The sequence below is a fragment of the Myxocyprinus asiaticus genome, chromosome 21, assembly GCF_019703515.2.
Source record: "Myxocyprinus asiaticus isolate MX2 ecotype Aquarium Trade chromosome 21, UBuf_Myxa_2, whole genome shotgun sequence".
Classification (NCBI taxonomy): domain Eukaryota; kingdom Metazoa; phylum Chordata; class Actinopteri; order Cypriniformes; family Catostomidae; genus Myxocyprinus; species Myxocyprinus asiaticus.
In genome coordinates, this window is record NC_059364.1 from 27,623,978 (window position 1) to 27,647,638 (window position 23,661).

A 23,661-nucleotide genomic window follows, 5' to 3' on the forward strand; every position below is an offset into this window, starting at 1 on the left:
GTAGTGATTACACTTCAGATAATTCCCATTGAACAAGAGAGCAATGGCTAATTTAAATGTCTTGAACCCTCTTGAACCCTTCTTGTCACCAGTGGCATGTAGCAAACCACACTGAAAAATTAAGCAGGCTACCTTCACAGTAAAAAAATAAATAAATAAATAAATAAAACAAAACAAAAAAAATGCCATGGTACTGTAAGTGCAGTTTTTGTGTATTAGAGTGAAATGGGCTTATGTTAAAGATTGATTGAGACGTGCATTTAAACCAGAAGAGAAGCAGGACTGTTGATCGAAACAAGTTTGTCAATAGGTCTGGTCTAAGTAATTGGTCTTGAATGGATATTAGGATAAACCTCAATACCAAGTTTCGATTTTGTTCTCACATAAAAGTTCACCTCATTGACACAAATAAATAAATAAATAGATGTAGGCCTATGTTTAACCAAGTGAACAATAATTAAATGGTAAATCGAATTAAAAGACAGAACCAGTATGAACCGCCAACCTGTCATCAGAACAGTCATTAAGCTGAACATACCAACAGATGGCGACCTACACCAGTCTTAGTATGCAACGAAGTACTGTGAGATCACACCAAAACTTTATGTTAGAAGTGGCAAGTAGTGACATAGTACTATAACACAAAATACTTTCGATAAATGGTTTGTTGTTGGTTACCTACATAGTCATTGTCACTTTGCCCTCTGAATGTTTTCTGGTAAATCAGATCACTTAACGTCTTTAAATATAGCAGAATTAATTAACCAACATCTACTGCCAAGAAATTAAGTATTGTTTTAATTACGTTGCACGTGTCCGTTAATAGCTGACAAAAGCGTACAACATTACACAGGCTACCGTTGATCGACGGCATAAGAACACCAGACTAATCTAACCCATTCAGATCAGATTTTTCAACTAATATCCACGTAACCACAGAAGACCAGTAACCGTGCATGACTGATATACCCAAACAGTTTTATAATTATAGAGAAGAGAACAGTCTGAGTATTGAGAGTGCATCAAACACGAAAACTTTGGAGTAACAAAACTGAATGTCTTTGTCATGTTACCGTGTTGTAAGCAGAAATGCTGAGAGTGCACTGATTCGTGTGTGGTTTTTGGTTTAGGTTACAGCGCAACTGAATGCCACAGTACTGTCGCGCGCTCAGTCGCACGCGCGTATCTTGAGAGCTGGAGTTTTATTTTGCTGCCTCGCGACTCATCTTCTGCTCGTTTGTTCCATTGTCCACGAGTCTTAAGCTAAGAAACTGTTCCATATCGGTTGGTGACAGTTTTGGACCAGGTGACGGGATTTTTTCCCCCTTATATACTCTGGATGTGCATTCTGACCAACGATGTTTCAATGGACCTGAATGAGGAAGGATTATTTTGGTAGTCAAAACAATAAATTGCTTGTTCGAACAAACTAAGCGAGTGTTGCCCACGGATAATAAACGCAATGATCATCGCCGTGATTTACATCGTTTTACCATTGTTTGGTGAGTTGTAATGCGCTTTTGTATGTGCAGAGATTGATTTGTAAATTAAACATCTTGGACTTGTAGATAAGCGCAGTAGTTGTGATTAACACCCACATTTGACCATAAGACCATCAGAAAGAGTTATTCAGACTGTGGTTATTTTGATCCACATGTTTGATCTCCACGTTCAGTATGTAGAGAACCAGCCTGCTAGGTGGATAACTGTTCCATACAGGCTACTTTGAATGTCTTTTAACTAGAAACATGTAGGGCCAGCTCTGTTTTACTTTCAACTTAAAATAGCAATGCGTTATTCTTTTTTTTGTTTGTTTGTTTTTTTGTTTTTTTGTCTATAAAGCAGCTTGAATTGGTTAAATCCCATTTTATTTCTTGGACATTATTATTACACATGTCTCCATACACTTTAAACGTATTATTTAAAACAATATATTAGACTATTATTATTATTATTATTATTATTATTATTATAGTAGTAGCAGTATCAGTTTCGCCTATAATAATTAATTGCATGTCATTAAATGCAGTTAACTGAGTTTTGATGTCTCTGAGGTCATTTAAATAAATTGCGATCTTTTTAGTAATGTCATTAATTCTGTTATCGTCCTGTACAGATGTGCTGTTATCTGCTGAGGACTCTTTCTTTACTAGTGCAAACCGCTTGGACTGTGTCAAGGCGAACGAACTCTGTCTGAAGGAACCGGGATGCAGCACAAAGTATCGAACTATGAGGCAGTGCGTAGCGGGGAGGGAGAGCAACTTCAGTATGGTGACTGGAATGGAGGCGAAGGATGAATGTCGGATTGCTCTGGACGCTCTAAAGCAGAGCTCCTTGTACAACTGCCGGTGTAAAAGAGGCATGAAGAAAGAGAAGAACTGCTTGCGCATCTACTGGGGAATCTATCAGCATTTACAGGGTGCGCAGACCTTGTCTTCACACACAGTACACTGTAAATATCTAATGCTGTGACCATACGTACCTTTGTTCAGACTGCAGTTATATGGTACACATATTTTTTCCTATGGCATTGTTTATATTAAAGACTAAGCAGCCTTTGCTTACACATGCCAGCAATACTGAGCTCTGTGCAGTTTTATTCCACCTCACTGTGGGCCAAGAAATTGCTTTGCTAAGTTATCAAATAGGGTGACTGAAAAGTCTTCAAATGGCTCTCTGAAGCATGTCCATTAAAGTTTATGGAGTGTGCTGTCATCTGGTCTTCTTTCTCTGATGCTTTATGATAGTGTGTGCGCTCATGTGCTGGGGGTGGGTGGCAGGAACTCTCTCAGCTCAACTGACCAGTATACCTAATCAACCAGAAACTGGCTGCGGAAATGTAAACCAGTTCCATGAATCAATGACCCAAATAGCAATTTCCTTCAAACAAATTGAGAGGATATTACCAGGACTGTAGCTTAAAACACACATTTAATAACAACATAATACATTTATGAATAATTGATATAGCATTGTATGTGTATTTATTGATCCTAAATATATTTCTTCTTAAGCGACATTTCATTTAATTATTTATTTATATTATAGGGAATGATTTACTTGAGGATTCACCATATGAGCCTGCGAACACCCGGCTTTCAGATATATTTCGACTGGCCCCCATCTATTCAGGTAGGATTCACAATTTTTAATCAGCTTCATTGCTTTTAACCACAACTGGAAAATCTTATGTTCCCAAATGATAAACATTGACATGTACATGTATAGTAATAGTTCAACCAGCTGGGTTGGTATATACAGTACAGTAAAGACAGGATTTTTTTTTCATGTCCTACTTGTTGTCTTTCCTCTTTTTCCTCTTTATGCCCTTGTGAATGCATGCTGTCTTACGGTTTCTGATCTTCTGGATCTTGCATGGGGAGATATAGTTCTGAATGTTCATGGTTATTGCTCAGTGGACCATCAAAATACTGTACACTGATGTAGCTTATTGAAGATGTTGCTGATGTATCAGTAGCATTTCAAATTAGTTTATTTTGGGTTTGGCTGAAATGAAATTACTTTATAAATATGCCTCGGGTTATTGAGGCAAAACATTCATGAAGGTAGGAAGGGTTATGTGAATCTGGCCTGAGATACAGGATGCTGACTTGGATCATCCTCTAGGTGTCAATGTTGTTCCCTTCTTCACCATGGATAGGAACCCAATAAAAAAGAGCTAAGATGCACTGTCAACAGTGTTCACAACAGTTGGTGATAGCAAAGGTTTATTTTTTAAGCAATTAATTTATTTGACATAGACCTCTGAGTGTGAAAGAGGGAAAACTCAAGTTACTTTGCAGTCTCATTAGTAAGTATAAACTTTGCACCTGTAAGGTTAAAGTATCTTTTAAATTCTTCAAATTGGACAAAATATTTAATTTGAGTTGTCTAAGCTCACTGTCACATAATTGTGTGTATCTTAAAAACATGCTTTAAGTAATTCTAAAATAATTTAAAAATAAATGCAATAATGAATTAACTTAAAATAAATAAAACTTAAAAATAAAATGTATTAATAGTTTTTTTTTCTGTATAGAGTGGTTGCACATAATTAACTAATTACTAAATAAAGTATTTTTTCTCATATCTTTCCCATTACTGTTCTTTTCTTTTTAGCATTCAACATTAGACTACTTCTAAGAGAAGTCTGTGTAAAACTGTTGCATCCTGAGAATACAGTTCGCATGGGTTCATTTGAATTACTGTTTAAGACGGGTAAACTTTACATATACCTATTCTCTAATGCAATTAGATTAAAGTCAGGTAAAACCTTTAGTTTAGCTATATACCATTGTCCAGCCATACAAATTGGTCTAAAGATTTTGATTAAATTCCAGGAAATTATGAGAGAGTCGCCAATCCACAGTGTTGTCACCAGATGCTGTCTGAAAATATGTTGACTTATAAAGTCTGACTCGCAGCTTATACAGATGTGGAGGGGAAAAAACAGTTGCTCGAGTTACTACAATTCAAGGAAATGTAAACTTTTCAAATCCAGTGTCACTGGTAAGTCATGCCAATCAAAATAACGAAAGCGAAGAACCGGAAAGCCTGGTTAGAGCTCTCTGGTTCTTAGGGAACCAGAGTAAGCCGGTAAACACCACAGTAATTAAAATAACATGTACCTTATTGTTTTCCCTTGCACTCTATCTTTTTGCGGTTGTGAGAACAGAGAGAGTTATGGCAGTGCGCTCTAAATCTGAGGGTGCTCCTTATTCCACATTGGAAAGCTCTTTACATTGATTGACGGCTTAGTTCCTTGGCTAAGAAACAGGCCAAGTGGGGAATCAGTTTCCCACCTACATGGGGATTTATGACACAGACACTTAGGCAGGGCAGACTAGTCTGGGTGTCTGTGAGTAGTAGGTCACAGCTCCACATTTCCTCCTCAACCCATCAGATGGACGTCATTTAAAAAAAAAAAAATTGTTTTGTGTTGTGTTGTGTTGTTTGGTGTTGTTTGGTGTTGTTTGGTGTTGTTTGGTTTTGTTTTTATTAAGTCAGTTTGAACTAAACTAATTTATCTCTTATTTATCTCAATTTATTGTAAAATGCTTTTAATCTGCTGGAGGTATAGTGGTAAGAATAAAGAGTGGTCCGCCATCTCAGTGCTGCAGCAGAACCTAAATATCTCACCAATATAGTAATGCTCATGATCCTTTATAAATTAAGTCCACTACAAAACTGCTAGTCTCATATTTAATTTGTTTTTCAAGTAGTGGTACTTAGTGCTTAGAAGACTACAGTATTCCACAAACATAAAATATAATGCCTAATACCTTAAATAATAATGTCTTAAATTCATATACTGTAGTTTAGGAGCAGATATTTTTGTTTCACAGCTCATCCAATTTGTCAGATATAACATTCTGAGTAATAATTTATGCACATTCGATTTAGTCACCTTAGGCCATAAAATGTTCATGCTGTAAATCAGTTCCATCAGCGCTAGTACATCTTTATAGCACCATTATTATATAAGTACAAAGTGAAAACAGCTTTTTGTTTTTGAAATCGCACACTTTAAATATGGAAAACGTCTGTATGGCATCACTGAAAGCCTATTTAAGAATAAAAAACAAAGGGCCAAGGGTCACAAAAATTTTGGTTTTTTCTCATGTTATGGTCTCCCTTTAGAAAACACAGCTGCACTCTATTGGGTTGTTGAGCCTGGTTGTGTGTTCTCTGTGTGAAACTTTCTGAGTCCTCATAAAAATCTACCTCTTCCCCTTTCCGTTTTCCTGCTGAGTATCCTGCTGGGTTCTGCCTGTATTGATGTCTGCTTTCCACCCGATTAAATGGCTTATTCAATGCTCCAACGATTTCTCTCTCTCAGATCTATTGCCCTTATTTGCCTGAAGTGTCCTCATATGCCTCAGTGCCAATAAAACAAATACAAAGACATAGTGATGTCTGGGTCAAAGTTTCTGTTCTATGTCACTTACTACAGTTTCTGCAGATGGAATGGATTGGCGGGTGCCGTCCCCCTCTGCTCATAAATGTATATCTATTTTTTGTTTTAAATGGCCTGAATAAATGTAAACAAACTTGGTGAGGATTATAAATGTAAATGTGAGATAGAGAGTTGACTAAGATGAACTAACCAGGGTTTTGTTTCCCAATAGCGATCGATCTTAGCGGTTAAGAGCAGTTTCAACGAGCGATTTTACGAATATTCGTTATTTTTTACATGCGTTTCCCAAAACTGCACTTAATATGAAATTGTGAGTACGTGCTGTAAGTGCTACTTAAGGAAGTCGCTGTCCGTGTGACAGTGCTGAAATGTGAAAGTATAGTGCTGCTCGTCATTGTAACTTTATTATATTTGTGCTTAACTTTACAATCATTTGTAGTTTACCTTGCTAATATTTGGTTAAAAATATTGTCTTAAATATTCGACCTAATTAACTACATATTTACATATTGTTTTACAATAATTTTGTGAGGAACAATCTATTTCTTTTACACAATCTGCTTCCATAATCAGGCATGAATGTGTCATATTTTGTTTTCACACATTTCTCTCGATATAAAAGCTTCCAGGATTAGTGAAGACGGCGTGTGTATGATCCTGCTAATTACAAGCATTCATTGAATATTACGAGGTTCACCGTGTTATCACGCAGTGCAAAATATGGAAACGTTTAGAAGCTGCGCTTTAGGGACATTCACCAGTAAAGCGGAGGTCTGCTCTTTACTCCCAAAATTGATAACTGTGACAGCAATGCTGCATGTGCGGTGCTACACAACTTGTAGTGCTGGCGAGAGCACCTTTGGGTGTCAGATAGGAAGAGAAAACAAGGATTATCCAATAAATACAGACGATTTTCTTGCAGTTATTGAATTTTTTCTCCTCTCTCTAAATTTAATTTACACATTTGTCTGCATTAATCATGCCACCACTTTGCTGTTACCAACTAGTCCACACAAATAACTTTGTTTACTAATTAATATATTCATCCATTTATATAGACTCTTTTATGCAACTATTTTATGCATTTCATTATTATTATTATTATTATTATTATTATTATTATTATTTGTAAAGTTCAAGGAAGGGAGGGAAAGGAGGACACAGGAAACTTGGGCTTCAACTCAAAGGTATAACTTTTAATAAACAACTCAAAGGGGCTTTTCAGCAGAACACTCTAGCTTAAACTCAAGATATTCTCTTTCAAACGGGTAGCTCTCTCTCCCTCGTCTCTGGTGTGGTCCCTTTTTATCGCTCTCCCAAGTGCTTACTGCAATCAGAAACAGGTGCTAGACATTATAGCGCTCAGGTGTGTGCACCCTTACCGCTTTCTCTCTTTCCGGACGAACGCTCGACCATGCCCCCGCCGCCACATTATTATTATTATTATTATTATTATTATTGTCTTTTAAAATAAAAATAAATAAAACATAGGTATCCTGATATTAAAGTTTTAGCATAAAGTGTAGCTATAGGTGTTTAAATTGTATCAGGTGTAATTTTGCGATTATCCTGCAGGTGTCTGCAGAAGTCTATGTGCTTACGATGCTCTTTGTGCTGTACGAGCACTCATAAATCTTCGAGCATTTTCAAGTACTACTTAAGTTACGATGCTTTTGGGAAATGGGCTGCAAAACTAAGATGAATCATAAGATGGATTCTACGATAAGTCTATGTGCTTACGATGCTCTTTGCGCTGTATGAGTACTTCAGAGCACTCGTAAATCTACGAGCATTTTCAAGAACTACTTAGGCTTACAATGCTTTTGGGAAACGAGGCCCAGTTCACCTGGCCTGAATGATGGGTCAAATGAATATGATGGTTAGGAAATTCCTCTGCCTTTGTGGGAGCAAAAGACATTTGAGAGTTGGGAGGTTATACAGTAGGTGTGATGGCACAAGAGCTAAGAAAGGGGAAAATAAATTAAGTAGAATTTTCTAACTGTAATAAGAAACTGTATGAAAGCATAAAAAAGGAAGGAATTAGTCAAAGAAATGTAAGTAGAAGGCAGTAAGCTTAAAGATTTGAGGAAACCACCACTTTTCACAGCTAGTTTATTCACACTTATTTGGCACTCTCTTTTTCTCTGATCTGAGTTGACTTTGCATTACCTCCACATCATTAGGTTTTATGCAAGAGGAGAGCAGAAAGAAACGAAGCGGCTGAACACTCAGAACATGGTTTACTCTCTTATTCCGGCACACTGTCATACTGTATCTCAATGGTACCAATTTCAGCCACATACCGTTCCAAAACATCTGAACTAGAACAACCTTAGAACCATTGAAATTCACAAAAAGGCCTTTATGGTGGTAATTCAATCTTGTTGAGGGTGAAAATGCACCAGTTTGGGAAAACAAGAGCTGTTATAGATATGGAGATGCATGGTGTAAAATTGTGGAGTTTGTTGATAAAGTACTCGGTAATGTCAGCCAGTTGTCAGTTAGATCTCAGTGGCCCTGTGAGTCAAAAGGAGCCTGGGAGAGAATGTGACACAAAGTGTAATAGCCAGTCTGCTATGTGGCCTGAGTTGGCTGGGCAGAAATTACATAAATGATGGGGTAGCCATGAAAAAGAAGAGGACATCAAACAATCTCAGAAAGCACATATATGAATAAAGATGAGATGTTGAATATATGGATAGTTTCTTGAGCTTTGCAATGTGTTTTTTCGGAGATGTGTAAGAAGTCCAACACACTGATGTTAACGAATGTTATTTCTCCCTTGAAAAAAATATTTCTCTACTTTTGTGCAGGTATCCTATCCCACTTCTCCTTCTTTAATTGACAGGAATAAGCAGGGTCTTGCATTTCTTCATGGTTGTGATGTTTAAACAATGATCAACTGTGTTTCTCTGGTTTTGCTGAAGGTTATAGCATCATCTTTCCTTTTTTTTAAACCTTGGAAATTGTGAGTTGTATGTCCTTTCACGTTAGCTGTGCAACCCTTTTGAATATCCCTACTGATATGATGTTGTGAGGCTGTTAGGAAATGTAGACAACTAGGGCTGCAGCAGCGCTTAGTTAATCAGCTCCAGACAAACAAAACAAAACAAAACAAAACAAAACAAAACATGGAGTTCATGTAAGGGGCTGTACATTTACATGTTTTTGTCTGCGCTGTGTTTTCCTATGTAGACATGTGCTAGATGGTCGTCTTTGACCATTGTGCTGCATCTAACTGTTTTTTTCAGCATGTGTAGGAGTGCCACAGTTTTTTAGGCACTGTGTCAAGTTATCAGATTCAAGCGTCTTCACCTACGTTCTGTTTCTTTTATTGCGCCAGAACGCTTAAAATACATTGTCTTTCCTTAGTGTGAAGGGGCGGATTAGGCATAAAGGTTACTTGAGTCCAAAATGTATGCAATCACAGGTGCAGTTTATTGTGCAACTAAAAGTCCCAATAATAACCAGAAAATAGCTGTATTACATTTATTCTATAATTAAATATATTTATTCAATGATTCATAAGTAAAGATTTGATGCATGAAGCGCAACTATTAAAGCCCAAAATCCACCGGGAATTCTTTTTTTGAAAACAATAAATCTGTCAACCTCTAATCATGTAAAGCATGATTTCCAAGTTGTTAATTAGTGTGTATTTAGCATCTACATTCACATGCCACATACAGTTCTGCTGTTTCCACACATTGCCTACCTTTGCTCTGTGCTAAGCAGGTATTTGATTCCTCTCGTCACACAAAACACCGGAACTCTTTTCATCTTGGCATAAGTGGGAGCACAGTGCTTGGCAAGCTCTTCTCTAACTGCTCACCCTTCAAAGTCAGCCTTCCATTCCCATAATAAAAGCTTGGTGCACCGTGCTGCTGTTCTGGGAAAGTCCATCATGCAATACAAAAGCCTTTCATGTTGGATACTGTGTGCTGGCCACTCTCAAGACGGATTTGTTATTGCACTGCTAGCACAGATCAGGTGGGCCAAGAAGGAAGCATCAGGCTATCATCTCCCAGCTCCCCTCTCTCAATTTTTGGGGTTTTGTTCTGCTAAACTCTCTTCTATCCTCCTGGAGCTAGCTGCTGCTCAGGGAAGGATCCGCTTCAAAAGCTAATCAATAGTAAGGCATGTTAAAATAGAAACTTGAAGCTGTGAGTACAAGAAACCATTGATTTCTTTGTTTCTCTCTTTTTCCTTTTGCCTTAGTTCTTCCGTTGTGGTGGATCAGAGGATTATCCGTCTGTTGCTAATGCTGAGGTAGACAATAGCAGTACAGTTTAGAAGATTATAAAGCTAAAGTAAAATGCAGAGTAGTTCTGTAGTCTGACACAAGGTCCTGAGAGGTCAAACCGTTAAATCGGTTTTATTCTATGTAGTTTCACTATTTTATTTTTAGGCTATCGTGGCAATGGCCTCATGCAGTTACTTTATTTTCTATCTAAGCAATAGGAATACAAGGACAGCTCCTATCTACTTAAATTGGGAAAGACTGAAATCTTCAGAATTGTTGGCTAATTGTACGCTTAATAATATATTCTTAATCAGCAATAAAATCTGATAACACAGGTATCATTTCCTCCTATACTGTTTTTGGTACAGTAATCCTGCTCTTGTAGTTACTATCTTTGACAACCACATACTAAAACTGTAATACGTTACAAATACATTTGTAAAGAAAGACTGACAGCCATATGCAGCTGAAAGTACTTTTATTCTGGCCACATCCACACTAATATGTTTTCGGTTTTCCATTTCCTTACCCCATCGTTTCTCAAATTATGCATATTAGAGAGCATTTTTGAAAGTCTCAGTTTTTCAGTGGAGGAAAACACAGTCAATCCAGTGTGACATGAGAGGCATACGCAAAATCAATACATTTTTAACCAGAATTTGTGACAGGAGCTTCCGGTGTACAACAATACAAAAACAGCAGCAAGACATAGATAATAATAAAAAAATAAAAAATAAAAACTAATTATACACATTCGTACAGACACACACATACATACATTCTGTCTCAAGATGGCGCCGAGTATGGCTGCTGCGTTGCGAGCTCCGACACAACATAGCAATGTTTTGTTTGTTTTGTTTACAATTCTTATGTTTTTTGTCTTGGATGTTGTCTGCCTTATTGTCTACGACAGACAAACACTTTTGGACATTGGTTCAGCGATCTCACACCGAAAACCGGACTAAACATTCCTCAATGCTGACCCGCTGTTTACAAACACGCAAGCGGAGCCCTTTGTCTGGGCAGCACGGCCGCAGAAACGTAGGAGGAAAAGGGGAAACAGAGCCGGCGTTCTCATCAGAGTAAGACGGCGTGCAAATCGACCCCCGCTACCCACTATTCTACTGGCAAATGTTCAGTCTCTGGATAACAAGCTCTGCGAGCTGTAAGCGCGGATCTCTTTCCAACGAGAGACGAGGGACTGCTGCATTATCTGCCTTACAGAAACTTGGATGTCTTCGGAGATTCCAGACTCAGCCATCGAACCCACGGGGTTCTCCATGCACCGAGCGGACAGAGCGAAAGACCTCTCAGGTAAAACTAGAGGAGGTGGTGTATGTTTTATGATCAACAAATTCTGGTGTGATCAGAGGAACGTACATTCCATCAAGTCTTTCTGTTCTCCTGATCTGGAATTTCTTATGCTTCTGTGTGGACCATTCTGGCTACCGAGGGAATTCACAGCGGTCATTATCACAGCTGTGTACATCCCGCCACAAGCCGACACAGACCAGGCACTCAAGGAACTGTATGGGATTATAAGTGAGCAGGAAACCGCGCACCCTGAGGCCGCGTTCATTGTGACCGGGGACTTTAATAAAGCCAGTTTAAAATCAGTCGCACCAAAATATCACCAGCACATTAGTTTCAACACACGAGGGGACTGGGTTTTGGATCATTGCTACTCTCCGTTCCGGGATGGCTACAAATCCCTTCCCCGCCCACCATTTGGCAAATCGGACCACTCTTCCATTCTGCTTCTGCCCGCTTACAGGCAGAAATTGAAACAGGAAGCACCCGCCCTCAGAACGATCCAGTGCTGGTCGGACCAATCAGATTCTATGCTACAAGACTGTTTTGATCACACGGACTGGGAGATGTTCCGGTCCGCCTCTGATGACGACATCGAGCTTTACGCTGATAGCGTAATGTGTTTCATCAGAATGTGCGTAGAGGAAGTGATTCCGACCAGAACTGTACGAATCTATCCGAATCAGAAGCCGTGGATCAATAGCGATGTTCGCGCGGCACTTAATGTGCGAACCTCTGCTTTTAATTCCGGGAACATGGAGGAGCATAAACAAGCCAGTTATGCCCTCCGAAAAACTATCAAAACAGCAAAACGCCAGTACAGGAGCAAGATTGAAGCACAGTTTAACACCACCAACTCTAGAAGCATGTGGCAGGGAATTAACATCATCACGGACTTTAAAGGGAATAAAAACTCCGCCATGAACACCGCTGCCTCTCTACCGGATGAGCTAAATACTTTTTATGCTCGTTTCGAGGGAAATAACACCACCCTCGCGGAGAGAGCTCTCGCGGCTGAAGCTACAGAGGTTAGTTCACTCTCCGTCTCTGTAGCGGATGTAACCCGATCCTTCCGACGGGTGAATATCCGCAAAGCTGCGGGCCCAGACGGCATTCCGGGCCGCGTCATCAGAGCGTGCGCGAACCAGCTGGCTGGTGTTTTTACGGACATTTTCAACCTTTCCCTCTCTTTGTCTGTAGTCCCCACATGCTTTAAAACATCCACCATTGTGCCTGTTCCAAAACAATCAAAAATAACTTGTTTAAATGACTGGCGTCCTGTTGCTCTGACCCCCATCATCAGCAAATGTTTTGAGAGACTAATCAGAGATTACATCTGCTCTGTCTTGCCACTCAATCTTGACCCGCTGCAGTTTGCTTACCGCAACAACCGCTCCACTGATGATGCCATTGCATCTACAATACACACCGCTCTCTCCCACCTGGAAAAAAAGAACACTTATGTGAGAATGCTGTTTGTAGACTACAGCTCAGCATTCAACACCATAGTGCCCTCCAAGCTAGATGAGAAACTCCGGGCTCTGGGCTTAAACAGCTCACTGTGCATCTGGATCCTGGACTTCCTGTCAAGCAGACGCCAGGTGGTTAGAATAGGCAGCAACATCTCCTCATCGCTGATCCTCAAAACTGGAGCCCCACAGGGCTGTGTTCTCAGCCCACTACTGTATTCCTTGTACACACATGACTGTGTGGCAACACATAGCTCCAATGCCATCATTAAGTTTGCTGATGAAACGACGGTGGTAGGTCTGATCACTGACAATGATGAAACAGCCTACAGAGAGGAGGTGCACACTCTGACACACTGGTGTCAGGAGCACAACCTCTCCCTCAACGTCAGTAAGACAAAGGAGCTTGTGGTGGACTTCAGAAGAAAAGACAGAGAACACAGTCCCATCACCATCAATGGAGCACCAGTGGAGAGAGTCAGCAGCTTCAAGTTCCTGGGTGTCCACATCACTGAGGAACTCACATGGTCCGTCCACACTGAAGTCGTTGTGAAGAAGGCTCATCAGCGCCTCTTCTTCCTGAGACGGCTGAGGAAGTTTGGAATGAACCGCCACATCCTCACACGGTTCTACACCTGCACTGTGGAGAGCATCCTGACTGGCTGTATCTCCACCTGGTACGGCAATAGCACCGCCCACAACCGCAAAGCACTGCAAAGGGTGGTGCGAACTGCCAAACACATCATCGGAGGTGAGCTTCCCTCCCTCCAGGAAATATATACAAGGCGGTGTGTGAAAAAAGCTCGGAGGATCATCAGAGACTCCAGCCACCCGAGCCATGGGCTGTTCTCACTGCTACCATCAGGTAGGCAGTATCGCAGCATCAGGACCCGCACCAGCCGACTCCATGATAGCTTCTTCCCCAAAGCAATCAGACTTCTGAACTCTTGATCTCTCATGATCAATATACATCAGCAATGCACTTTATTACCCTTACTCTTATATCTCACACCGGACTGTCATAAATTATATTATTATTATATTATGTCTCTCTTAACAACTGACTATCAACCGACAGCCTGAATGTCAATACAGTACAATACTGTACATTCTATATATTAATATATATATACACTTTTTTTTTTATATATATATTTTAATTTTTAATTTTTATTGAATAATGTGTATCTATATAGTAAAAAACAAAAAACAAAAAAACAAAAAAAAAACAAAAACAGCGTATTGTGTACTGTACAGTGTATGTTATTATTTGTATATTGTTGAGTGTAATTATGTGTATAACAGATGTTTAAATTGTGCTGTGTTAATTTGATGTTATTGTAAATTGGTATATGTCTCATCACTGTCACGACTGCTATGTTGATTGGAACTGCACCCAAGAATTTCACACACCATTGCACTTGTGTATATGGCTGTGTGACAATAAATTTGATTTGATTTTGATTTTGACATTCATGCACATGGGTAGTGCAAATCTAATACAATCTGTTATGTACAGTGCAAATACAAGTCTGTTATGTATATTGCAAATGTTTTTTTTTTTTTGGTTTTTTTCAGAGGAATGAAATGGCAGAAGAGGTTGGATGTGTTGGATAAATATAAGAAAGACTAAACTGTGTATTATACATATTTATTGCTCAGTGGGGCAATTTAACTGTTCATGAGATGGATAGCCTGAGGGAAAAAAACTTTTCCTGTGCCTGATGGTTCTGGTGCTCAGAGCTCTGAAGCGTCGGCCAGGAAGCAACAGTTCAAAACTCTGGAAGTGTATAGTTCTTGAAGGGGGGGGGGGGGCAACCAATAATCCTCTTAGCAGTCCGAACTGTCCTTTGTAGTCTTCTGTTGTCTGATTTCGTAGTTGAACCAAACCAGACAGTTATTGAAGTGCAGAGGACAGACTCAATGACTGCTGAGTAAAACTGTATCAGCAGCGCCTGTGGCAGGTTGAATTTCCTCAGCTGGCGAAGGAAGTACAACCTCTGCTGGGCCTTTTTCACAATGGAGTCAATGTGGGTCTCCCGCTTCAGGTCCTGTGAGATGGTAGTGCCCAGGAACCTGAATGACTCCACTGCTGCCACATTGCTGTTTAGAATGGTGAGGGGGGTCAGTGTTGGGGTGTTTCTCCTAAAGTCCACAATGATCTCCACCGTTTTGAGCGTGTTCGGCTCAAGGTTGTTTTGACTGCACCAGACAGCCAGCTGTTCAACCTCGCTTCTGTATGCAGACTCATCGTCATCTCGGATGAGGCCGATGGCAGTGGTGTCGTCTGCAAACTTCAGGAGCTTGACAGAGGGGTCCTTGGCAATGCAGTCCTTGGTGTAGAGGGAGAAGAGTAGTGGGGAGAGCACACATCCCTGGGGGGCACCAGTGCTGATTGTACAGGTGCTAGAAGTGAGTTTCCCCTATCTCACAAGCTGCTGCCTGTCCATCAGAAAGCTGGTAATCCATTGACAGATAGATATGGGAACATAGAGTTGGTGTAATTTATTCTGGAGTATAGCTGGGATGATGGTGTTGAAAGCTGAACTGAAGTCCACAAAAAGGATCCTTGCATATGTTCCTGGTCTGTCCAGATGTTGCAGGATATGATGCAAACCTATGTTGACTGCATCATCCACAGACCTGTTTGCTTGATAAGCAAATTGAAGGGGATCTAGAAAGGGTCCAGTGATGTTCTTCAGGTGGGCCAACACCAGTCTCTCCAATGATTTCATGACCACAGACGTCAGGGCGATAGGTCTGTAGTCATTAAGTCCTGTGATTTTTGGTTTCTTTGGGACAGGAATAATGATTGAGCGTTTGAAGCAGCATGGGACTTCACACTGCTCCAGTGATCTATTGAAGATCTGTGTGAAGATGGGGGCCAGCTGGTTAGCACAGGATCGAAGACACGCTGGTGAGACACCATCTGGGCCTGAAGCCTTCTTCGCCTTTTGTTTCCGAAAGACTCGGCTCACATCGTCTTCACAGATCTTAAGTGCAGGTTGAGTAGCAGGAGGGGGAGGAGGGGGGTTGCAGGAGGTGTTGGTGTTTGTGTGAAGTGATGGTCAGAGTGGGTGTGGGGTGTGAGATTGGGCCTTTCAAATCTGCAGTAGAACACATTCAGGTCGTCAGCCAATTGTTGGTTCCCTACAGGGTTGAGGGTAAGAGTCCTGTAATTTGTGATTTGTTTCATGCCACTCCACACTGATGCAGGGTCGTTAGCTGAAAACTTGTTTTTCAGCTTCTCAGAGTATCTTCTTTTAGCCACTCTGATTTCCCTGTTCAGTGTGTTCCTGGCCTGATTGTATAAGACTTTATCCCCACCCCTGTAAGCATCCTCTTTGGCCTGATGAAGCTGCCTGAGCTCTGCTGTAAACCACGGTTTGTTATTGTTGAACTTTAAATAAGTCCTAGTAGGAATGCACATATCCTCACAGAAACTGATATATGATGTAACAGTATCTGTGAGCTCATCCAGGTCTGTGGCTGCAGCCTCAAAAACACTCCAATCCGTGCAATCAAAGCAGGCTTGTAGTTCCCGCTCTGCTTCATTGGTCCATCCCTTTACAGTCCTTACTACTGGCTTGGTTGATTTTAATTTCTGCCTGTAGGTTGGAAGAAGATGAACCAGACAGTGATCAGAGAATCCCAAAGCTGCTCTAGGGACCGAGTGATATGCATCCTTTATTGTTGTGTAACAATGATCCATTATGTTCCTGTCTCTGGTGGGGCATGTGATGTGCTGTTTGTATTTGGGCAGTTCACGTGTGAGATTTGCTTTGTTAAAATCCCCAAGAATAGTAATAACTGAGTCCGGGTATTGTTATTCCATGTCTGTGATTTTATCAGCCAGCTGTTGCAGCGCTGTATTCAAACACGCGTTTGGTGCGATATACACACTCACCAGAATAAATGAGGAAAACTCCTGCAGCGCTTAGAAAGGCTTACAGTTAATAAAGAGCGCTTCCAAATTAGGACAGTACATCCTCTTTAATGTTGTTACATCTGTACACCAACTTTCATTGATATAAAAGCATGTTCCACCGCCTCTCGTTTTCCCCATTAACTCCGTGATGCGATCCGCTCTGAACAGCTGGAAGCCCAGCAGATGTAACGAGCTGTCCAGAATGGCTTCACTCAGCCAGGTTTCTGTGAAGCACAAGGCAGCAGAGGTTGAAAAGTCCTTGTTTGTGCAGGTGAGGAGATGTAGTTCATCCATTTTGTTAGGAAGAGAGCAGAGATTCGCTAAGTGAATACTCGGCAGTGCTGTTTGAAATCCGTGCCGATGGAGTTTGACCAGCGGTCCTGACCATCTCCAATTGAGAATGTGTGGCGCATTATGAAGCACACCATAAGGCAATGAAGACCCCGTACAATTGTGCAGCTAAAGACCTACATAATGGATGAATTGGGGAAAATTCCACTTTCTAAACTTAACAAACTTGTGTCTTCAGTGCAAAATTCTGACCCAAATAATATGATGTGAACGCAGACCAGCGCAGGCAGCAGAAGGGGGAGGAAGCGAACTCGTGTTCAGTCCAAGCAAATGAACCAAGTGTAAAAGCAACGGTAGTGCAACAGCTCCCTATCTGTCATTCACTCAACATTGTGTTGATGTAGTGACACTAGGTGTCACTCTTGGGAGCCCCAAACACCTCTGATCTTTGAGAAAAGGCCAATGGGAATTGGCGAGTGGAATTTGCATGCCACTCCCCCGGACATACTAGTATAAAAGGAGCTGGCTCGCAACCACTTATTCAGATTTTCTCTTCAGAGCCGAGTGGTTGTATTTCAGCGAGCTGAATTCCTCCGTCGATCCATTCACCTCTACAACAGCTGTTGGATTTATGGTGCATTATAGCGGCTTCTCCCCCTTCAACAGTCTAAAAGAGTATATTTTCTTGCAATAAAAGAGTATATTTTCCCTACTAAAAGAGTGGCACTGACGGAGAGCATCTTTTTAAAGATGCCTCTCCGTCTGTTTATTTCCTGGTTGTGGTCGTTACCTCTCCGCTTCCGATGGCCACGATCGCTGTCTTATGTGCTTGGGTGCTGCCCACACGGAGACAGCGTTCGTGGACAGGTCATGTTCTCACTGCGAGAGCATGACTATGGCAACATTGCGGTCGCGGCTTTCCTTCGTTAGAGGGAAAGCCATTCCAGCGGCTCCCTGCCTCGGTCCTTCTACCTATGGGTTTGAGGCCGCGTCGGTTAGCACTGGGGTCCACCAGGTAACCCCCCACAGACCTCCCATTTCCCAGTACGCTTGTTTGCCCCACTAGGATGAGACCGCTGGCTCATCTCAGGGCAGGTTCGCAATCTCATTTGGCGCTCACAAAGTGGATGAGCTCTTGATCGCAGCATCGGAGAGCGGGCTGGTCCAGTCTGACGCCGAGGACTTGACTGGGCTCCCACCTTCGGGTGTGGTCACCCAGTCGCAGGCCGACACGGAGCTGAGCTTGCCCAGGCGGCTGTGAGCGCCGTGCTGGAGTGGAACCCTCCACCCCCCCCGAACCCTCGCAGCTTGACGATTGGTTCCTGGGCTCGGAGTGTCACTCATGGCCGCCCCCCGCCCCGGTCCCTTTCTTACTGGAGGTGCATGAGGAACTCACGAGGTCGTGGCGGGCACCTTTCACTGCACGGACCCGGTCTCTGAGCTCCTCCGCTCTCACTACCCTTGACGGTGGGGCTGCTAGGGGGTACTCAGTGATTCCCCAGGTGGATAAGGTGGTTGTGGTGCACCTGTGCCCGCAAAAAGCCGCCACTTGGCAGAACCGGCTGAGACTCCTGTCCAGCGCCTGTAGGTTTACTTCGTCTCCGGTGACTAAAGCCTATGGTGCCACTGGACAGGCTGCCTCCGCCCTGCACGCCATGGTTCTCCTGCAGGTGCACCAAGCCAAGGCACTAAGAGAACTGCACGAGGGTAGTTCTGGCCCAGGATTGATGCATGAGCTGCGCTCGGCAACTGATCTCGTCCTCCGGGCGATGAAGGTCACGGCGCGTACTCTTGGGCAGGCGATGTCCACCCTGGTGGTCCAAGAGCACCACCTATGGCTCAACTTGGTCGAGATGAGGTAGGGTGACAAGGTACGGTTCCTTGACGCCCCTGTCTCCCAGGTCGGCCTATTTGGCGACACCGTCAAGGACTTTGCCCAGCAGTTTTCGGCGGTTAAGAAGCAGATGGAGGCTATTCAGCATATCCTGCCCCGGCGTAGATCAAGATCCCTCACCCCATCTGCTCGTCGACAGGGGCATACCCCTGTGGCAACGACACGGCCCGCCGCCAAGCACCCGAGGAATGCTTCTAGCCGCTCCTCAGCACAAAACCTGAATGAGTGGTTGCGAGCCAGCTCCTTTTATATCTGTATGTCCGGGGGAGTGGCATGCAAATTCCACTCGCCAATTCCCATTGGCCTTTTCTCAAAGATCAGAGGTGTTTGGGGCTCCCAAGAGTGACCCCTAGTGTCGCTACATCGACACAATGTCTCATTCCCTCCATCAGGGAATGGAAGTTATGTAAGTAACCAAGGCGTTTTTCTCGTGCTGTTTATTTTTTTCATTTGCAATTAATTGCATGCTATAGTTACAACCCCAATTCCAAAAAAGTTGGGACAGTATGAAAAATGCTAATAAAAACAAAAAAAGAGTGATTTGTAAATATTATTCACCCTTTTCTATATTGAAAGCACTACAGCTACACGTTATATGATGTTTTACCTTGTGAATTTCATTGTTATTTTTACATTTACAGTAATTTCAAATCAAATGATTGCAACACGCTTCAAAAAATTTGGGACAGTCGGGTGTTTACCACTATGAAACATCACCATTTCTTCTAATAACACTTATTAAGCATTTGGGCACTGAAGACACAAGTTTGTTAAATTTAGAAAATGAAATTGTCCCCCAATCATCCATTATGTAGGTCTTTAGCTACACAATAGTACGGGGTCTTCGTTGCCGTATGGGGTGCTTCATAATGCACCACACATTCTCAACTGGAGACAGGTCAGGACTGCAGGCAGGCCAATCTAGCACCCACACTCTCTGCTCACACAGTCATGCACTTGAAATCTGGGCAGTATGTGGTTTGAAGTTGTCCTGCTGGATAATGCAGGGACGTCCCTAGAAAAGATGGTGCTGGATGGCAGTATATGCTGCTCCAAAATGTGTACATATCTGTCTGCATTCATGGTGTTCACACAGATGTGTGAGTTACCCATGCCATGGGCACTGACACACCCCTGGCCCATACAGGCACTGGCTTTTGGACCTGATGCTGATAACAGCTTGGATTGCTCATTTCCTCTTTGATAAGACGACAGCTTTGTTTTTCAAAAACTTTTTGAAATGTGGACTCTTCAGACCAAAAACACAGTTCCACTGTTCTACTTTCCATCTAAGATGAGACCGAGCCCAGAGAAGTCAGCAGCGCTTCTGGACAGTGTTGATGTAGGGCTTCTGCTTTGCATAGTAAAGTCTTAACTTCAAATCAAATCAAATCACTTATATTGTCACACAACCATATACACAAGTGCAATGGTGTGTGAAATTCCTTGTTGCAGTTCCGAGCAACATAGCAGTTGTGACAGTGATGAGACATATACCAATTTACAATAAACATCAGATTAATACAACACAATTTAAAGTCTAATATACACATAATTACACACAACACAATATACAAATAATAACATACACTGTACAGTATACAATACACACAATATAGATACATATTATTCATTAAAAAAAATAAAAAAATATATATATAGAATGTACAGTAGGTTGTATTGTACTGTATTGACATTCAGGCTGTCGGTTGATAGTAAGTTGTTAAGAGAGAATATAATATAATAATAATATAATTTATGACAGTCTGGTGTGATATATAAGAGTAAGAGTAATAAAGTGCATTGCTGATGTATTTTGATCGTGGGAGATCAAGAGTTCAAAAGTCTGATTGCTTGGGGGAAGAAGCTATCATGAAGTCGGCTGGTGCGGATCCTGATGCTGAGATACCGCCTGCCTGATGGTAGCAGTGAGAACAGCCCATGGTTCGGGTGGCTGGAGTCTCTGATGATCCTCCGAGCTTTTTTCACACACCGCCTGGTATATACAGGTGCATCTCAATAAATTAGAATGTCATGGAAAAGTTCATTTATTTCAGTAATTCAACTCAAATTGTGAAACTCGTGTATTAAATAAATTCAATGCACACAGACTGAAGTAGTTTAAGTCTTTGGTTCTTTTAATTGTGATGATTTTGGCTCACATTTAACAAAAACCCACCAATTCACTATCTCAAAAAATTAGAATATGGTGACATGCCAATCAGCTAATCAACTCAAAACACCTGCAAAGGTTTCCTGAGCCTTCAAAATGGTCTCTCAGTTTGGTTCACTAGGCTACACAATCATGGGGAAGACTGCTGATCTGACAGTTGTCCAGAAGACAATCATTGACACCCTTCACAAGGAGGGTAAACCACAAACATTCATTGCCAAAGAAGCTGGCTGTTCACAGAGTGCTGTATCCAAGCATGTTAACAGAAAGTTGAGTGGAAGGAAAAAGTGTGGAAGAAAAAGATGCACAACCAACCGAGAGAACCGCAGCCTTATGAGGATTGTCAAGCAAAATCGATTCAAGAATTTGGGTGAACTTCACAAGGAATGGACTGAGGCTGGGGTCAAGGCATCAAGAGCCACCACACACAGACATGTCAAGGAATTTGGCTACAGTTGTTGTATTCCTCTTGTTAAGCCACTCCTGAACCACAGACAACGTCAGAGGCGTCTTACCTGGGCTAAGGAGAAGAAGAACTGGACTGTTGCCCAGTGGTCCAAAGTCCTCTTTTCAGATGAGAGCAAGTTTTGTATTTCATTTGGAAACCAAGGTCCTAGAGTCTGGAGGAAGGGTGGAGAAGCTCATAGCCCAAGTTGCTTGAAGTCCAGTGTTAAGTTTCCACAGTCTGTGATGATTTGGGGTGCAATGTCATCTGCTGGTGTTGGTCCATTGTGTTTTTTGAAAACTAAAGTCACTGCACCCGTTTACCAAGAAATTTTGGAGCACTTCATGCTTCCTTCTGCTGACCAGCTTTTCAAAGATGCTGATTTGATTTTCCAGCAGGATTTGGCACTTGCCCACACTGCCAAAAGCACCAAAAGTTGGTTAAATGACCATTGTGTTGGTGTGCGTGACTGGCCAGCAAACTCGCCAGACCTGAACCCAATAGAGAATCTATGGGGTATTGTCAAGAGGAAAATGAGAAACAAGAGACCAAAAAATGCAGATGAGCTGAAGGCCACTGTCAAAGAAACCTGGGCTTCCATACCACCTCAGCAGTGCCACAAACTGATCACCTCCATGCCACGCTGAATTGAGGCAGTAATTAAAGCAAAAGGAGCCCCTACCAAGTATTGAGTACATATACAGTAAATGAACATACTTTCCAGAAGGCTAACAATTCACTAAAAATGTTTTTTTTTATTGGTCTTATGATGTATTTTAATTTTTTGAGATAGTGAATTGGTGGGTTTTTGTTAAATGTGAGCCAAAATCATCACAATTAAAAGAACCAAAGACTTAAACTACTTCAGTCTGTGTGCATTGAATTTATTTAATACACGAGTTTCACAATTTGAGTTGAATTACTGAAATAAATGAACTTTTCCACGACATTCTAATTTATTGAGATGCACCTGTATGTCCTGGAGGGAGGGAAGCTAGCTCACCTCCGATGATGTGTCTGGTAGTTCGCACCACCCTTTGAAGTGCTTTGCGGTTGTAGGTGGTGCTATTGCCGTACCAGGCGGAGATGCAGCAAGTCAGGATGCTCTCTACAGTGCAGGTGTAGAACCGTGTGAGGATGTGGCGGTTCATTCCAAACTTCCTCAGCCGTCTCAGGAAGAAGAGGCGCTGATGAGCCTTCTTCACAACGACTTCAGTGTGGATAGACCATGTGAGTTCCTCAGTGATGTGGACACCCAGGAACTTGAAGCTGCTGACTCTCTCCACTGGTGCTCCATTGATGGTGATGGGACTGTGTTCTCTGTCTTTTCTTCTGAAGTCCACCACAAGCTGCTTTGTCTTACTGACGTTGAGGGAGAGGTTGTGCTCCTGACACCAGTGTGTTAGAGTGTGCACCTCCTCTCTGTAGGCTGTTTCATCATTGTCAGTGATCAGACCTACCACCGTCGTGTCATCAGCAAACTTAATGATGGCATTGGAGCTATGTGTTGCCACACAGTCATGTGTGTACAAGGAATACAAGAGTGGGCTGAGAACATATCCCTGTGGGTCAATGATGAGGAGATGTTGCTGCCTATTCTAACCACCTGGCGTCTGCTTGACAGGAAGTCCAAGATCCAGCTGCACAGTGAGCTGTTTAAGCCCAGAGCCCGGAGTTTCTCATCTAGCTTGGAGGGCACTATGGTGTTGAATGCTGAGCACTATGGTGTTGAATAACATTCTCACATAAGTGTTCTTTTTTTCCAGGTGGGAGAGAGCGGTGTGTATTGTAGATGCAATGGCATCATCAGTGGAGCGGTTGTTGCGGTAAGCAAACTGCAATGGGTCTAGAGAGAGAGGCAGCACAGAGCAGATGTAATCTCTGATTAGTCTCTCAAAGCATTTGCTGATGATGGGGGTCAGAGCAACAGGATGCCAGTCATTTAAGCAAGTGATTTTGGATTGCTTTGGAACAGGCACAATGGTGGACG

The 23,661-nt window shown here is 42.0% G+C and overlaps 1 protein-coding gene across 2 annotated transcripts in view; it reads left to right on the forward strand.

Moving 5' to 3' along the window:
- The first annotated feature begins 1,173 nt into the window (after positions 1-1,173).
- gfra1a (gdnf family receptor alpha 1a) overlaps positions 1,174-23,661 on the forward strand; it is a 148,676-nt gene continuing 126,188 nt past the window's right edge. For both annotated transcript variants that reach the window (XM_051648614.1, XM_051648615.1), the window contains exons 1-3: positions 1,174-1,502; positions 2,117-2,419; positions 3,049-3,132. In XM_051648614.1, coding sequence (XP_051504574.1) covers positions 1,463-1,502; positions 2,117-2,419; positions 3,049-3,132 — 427 coding nt within the window. In that variant the 5' untranslated portion in view covers positions 1,174-1,462. The remainder of the gene's footprint in view (positions 1,503-2,116; positions 2,420-3,048; positions 3,133-23,661) is intronic.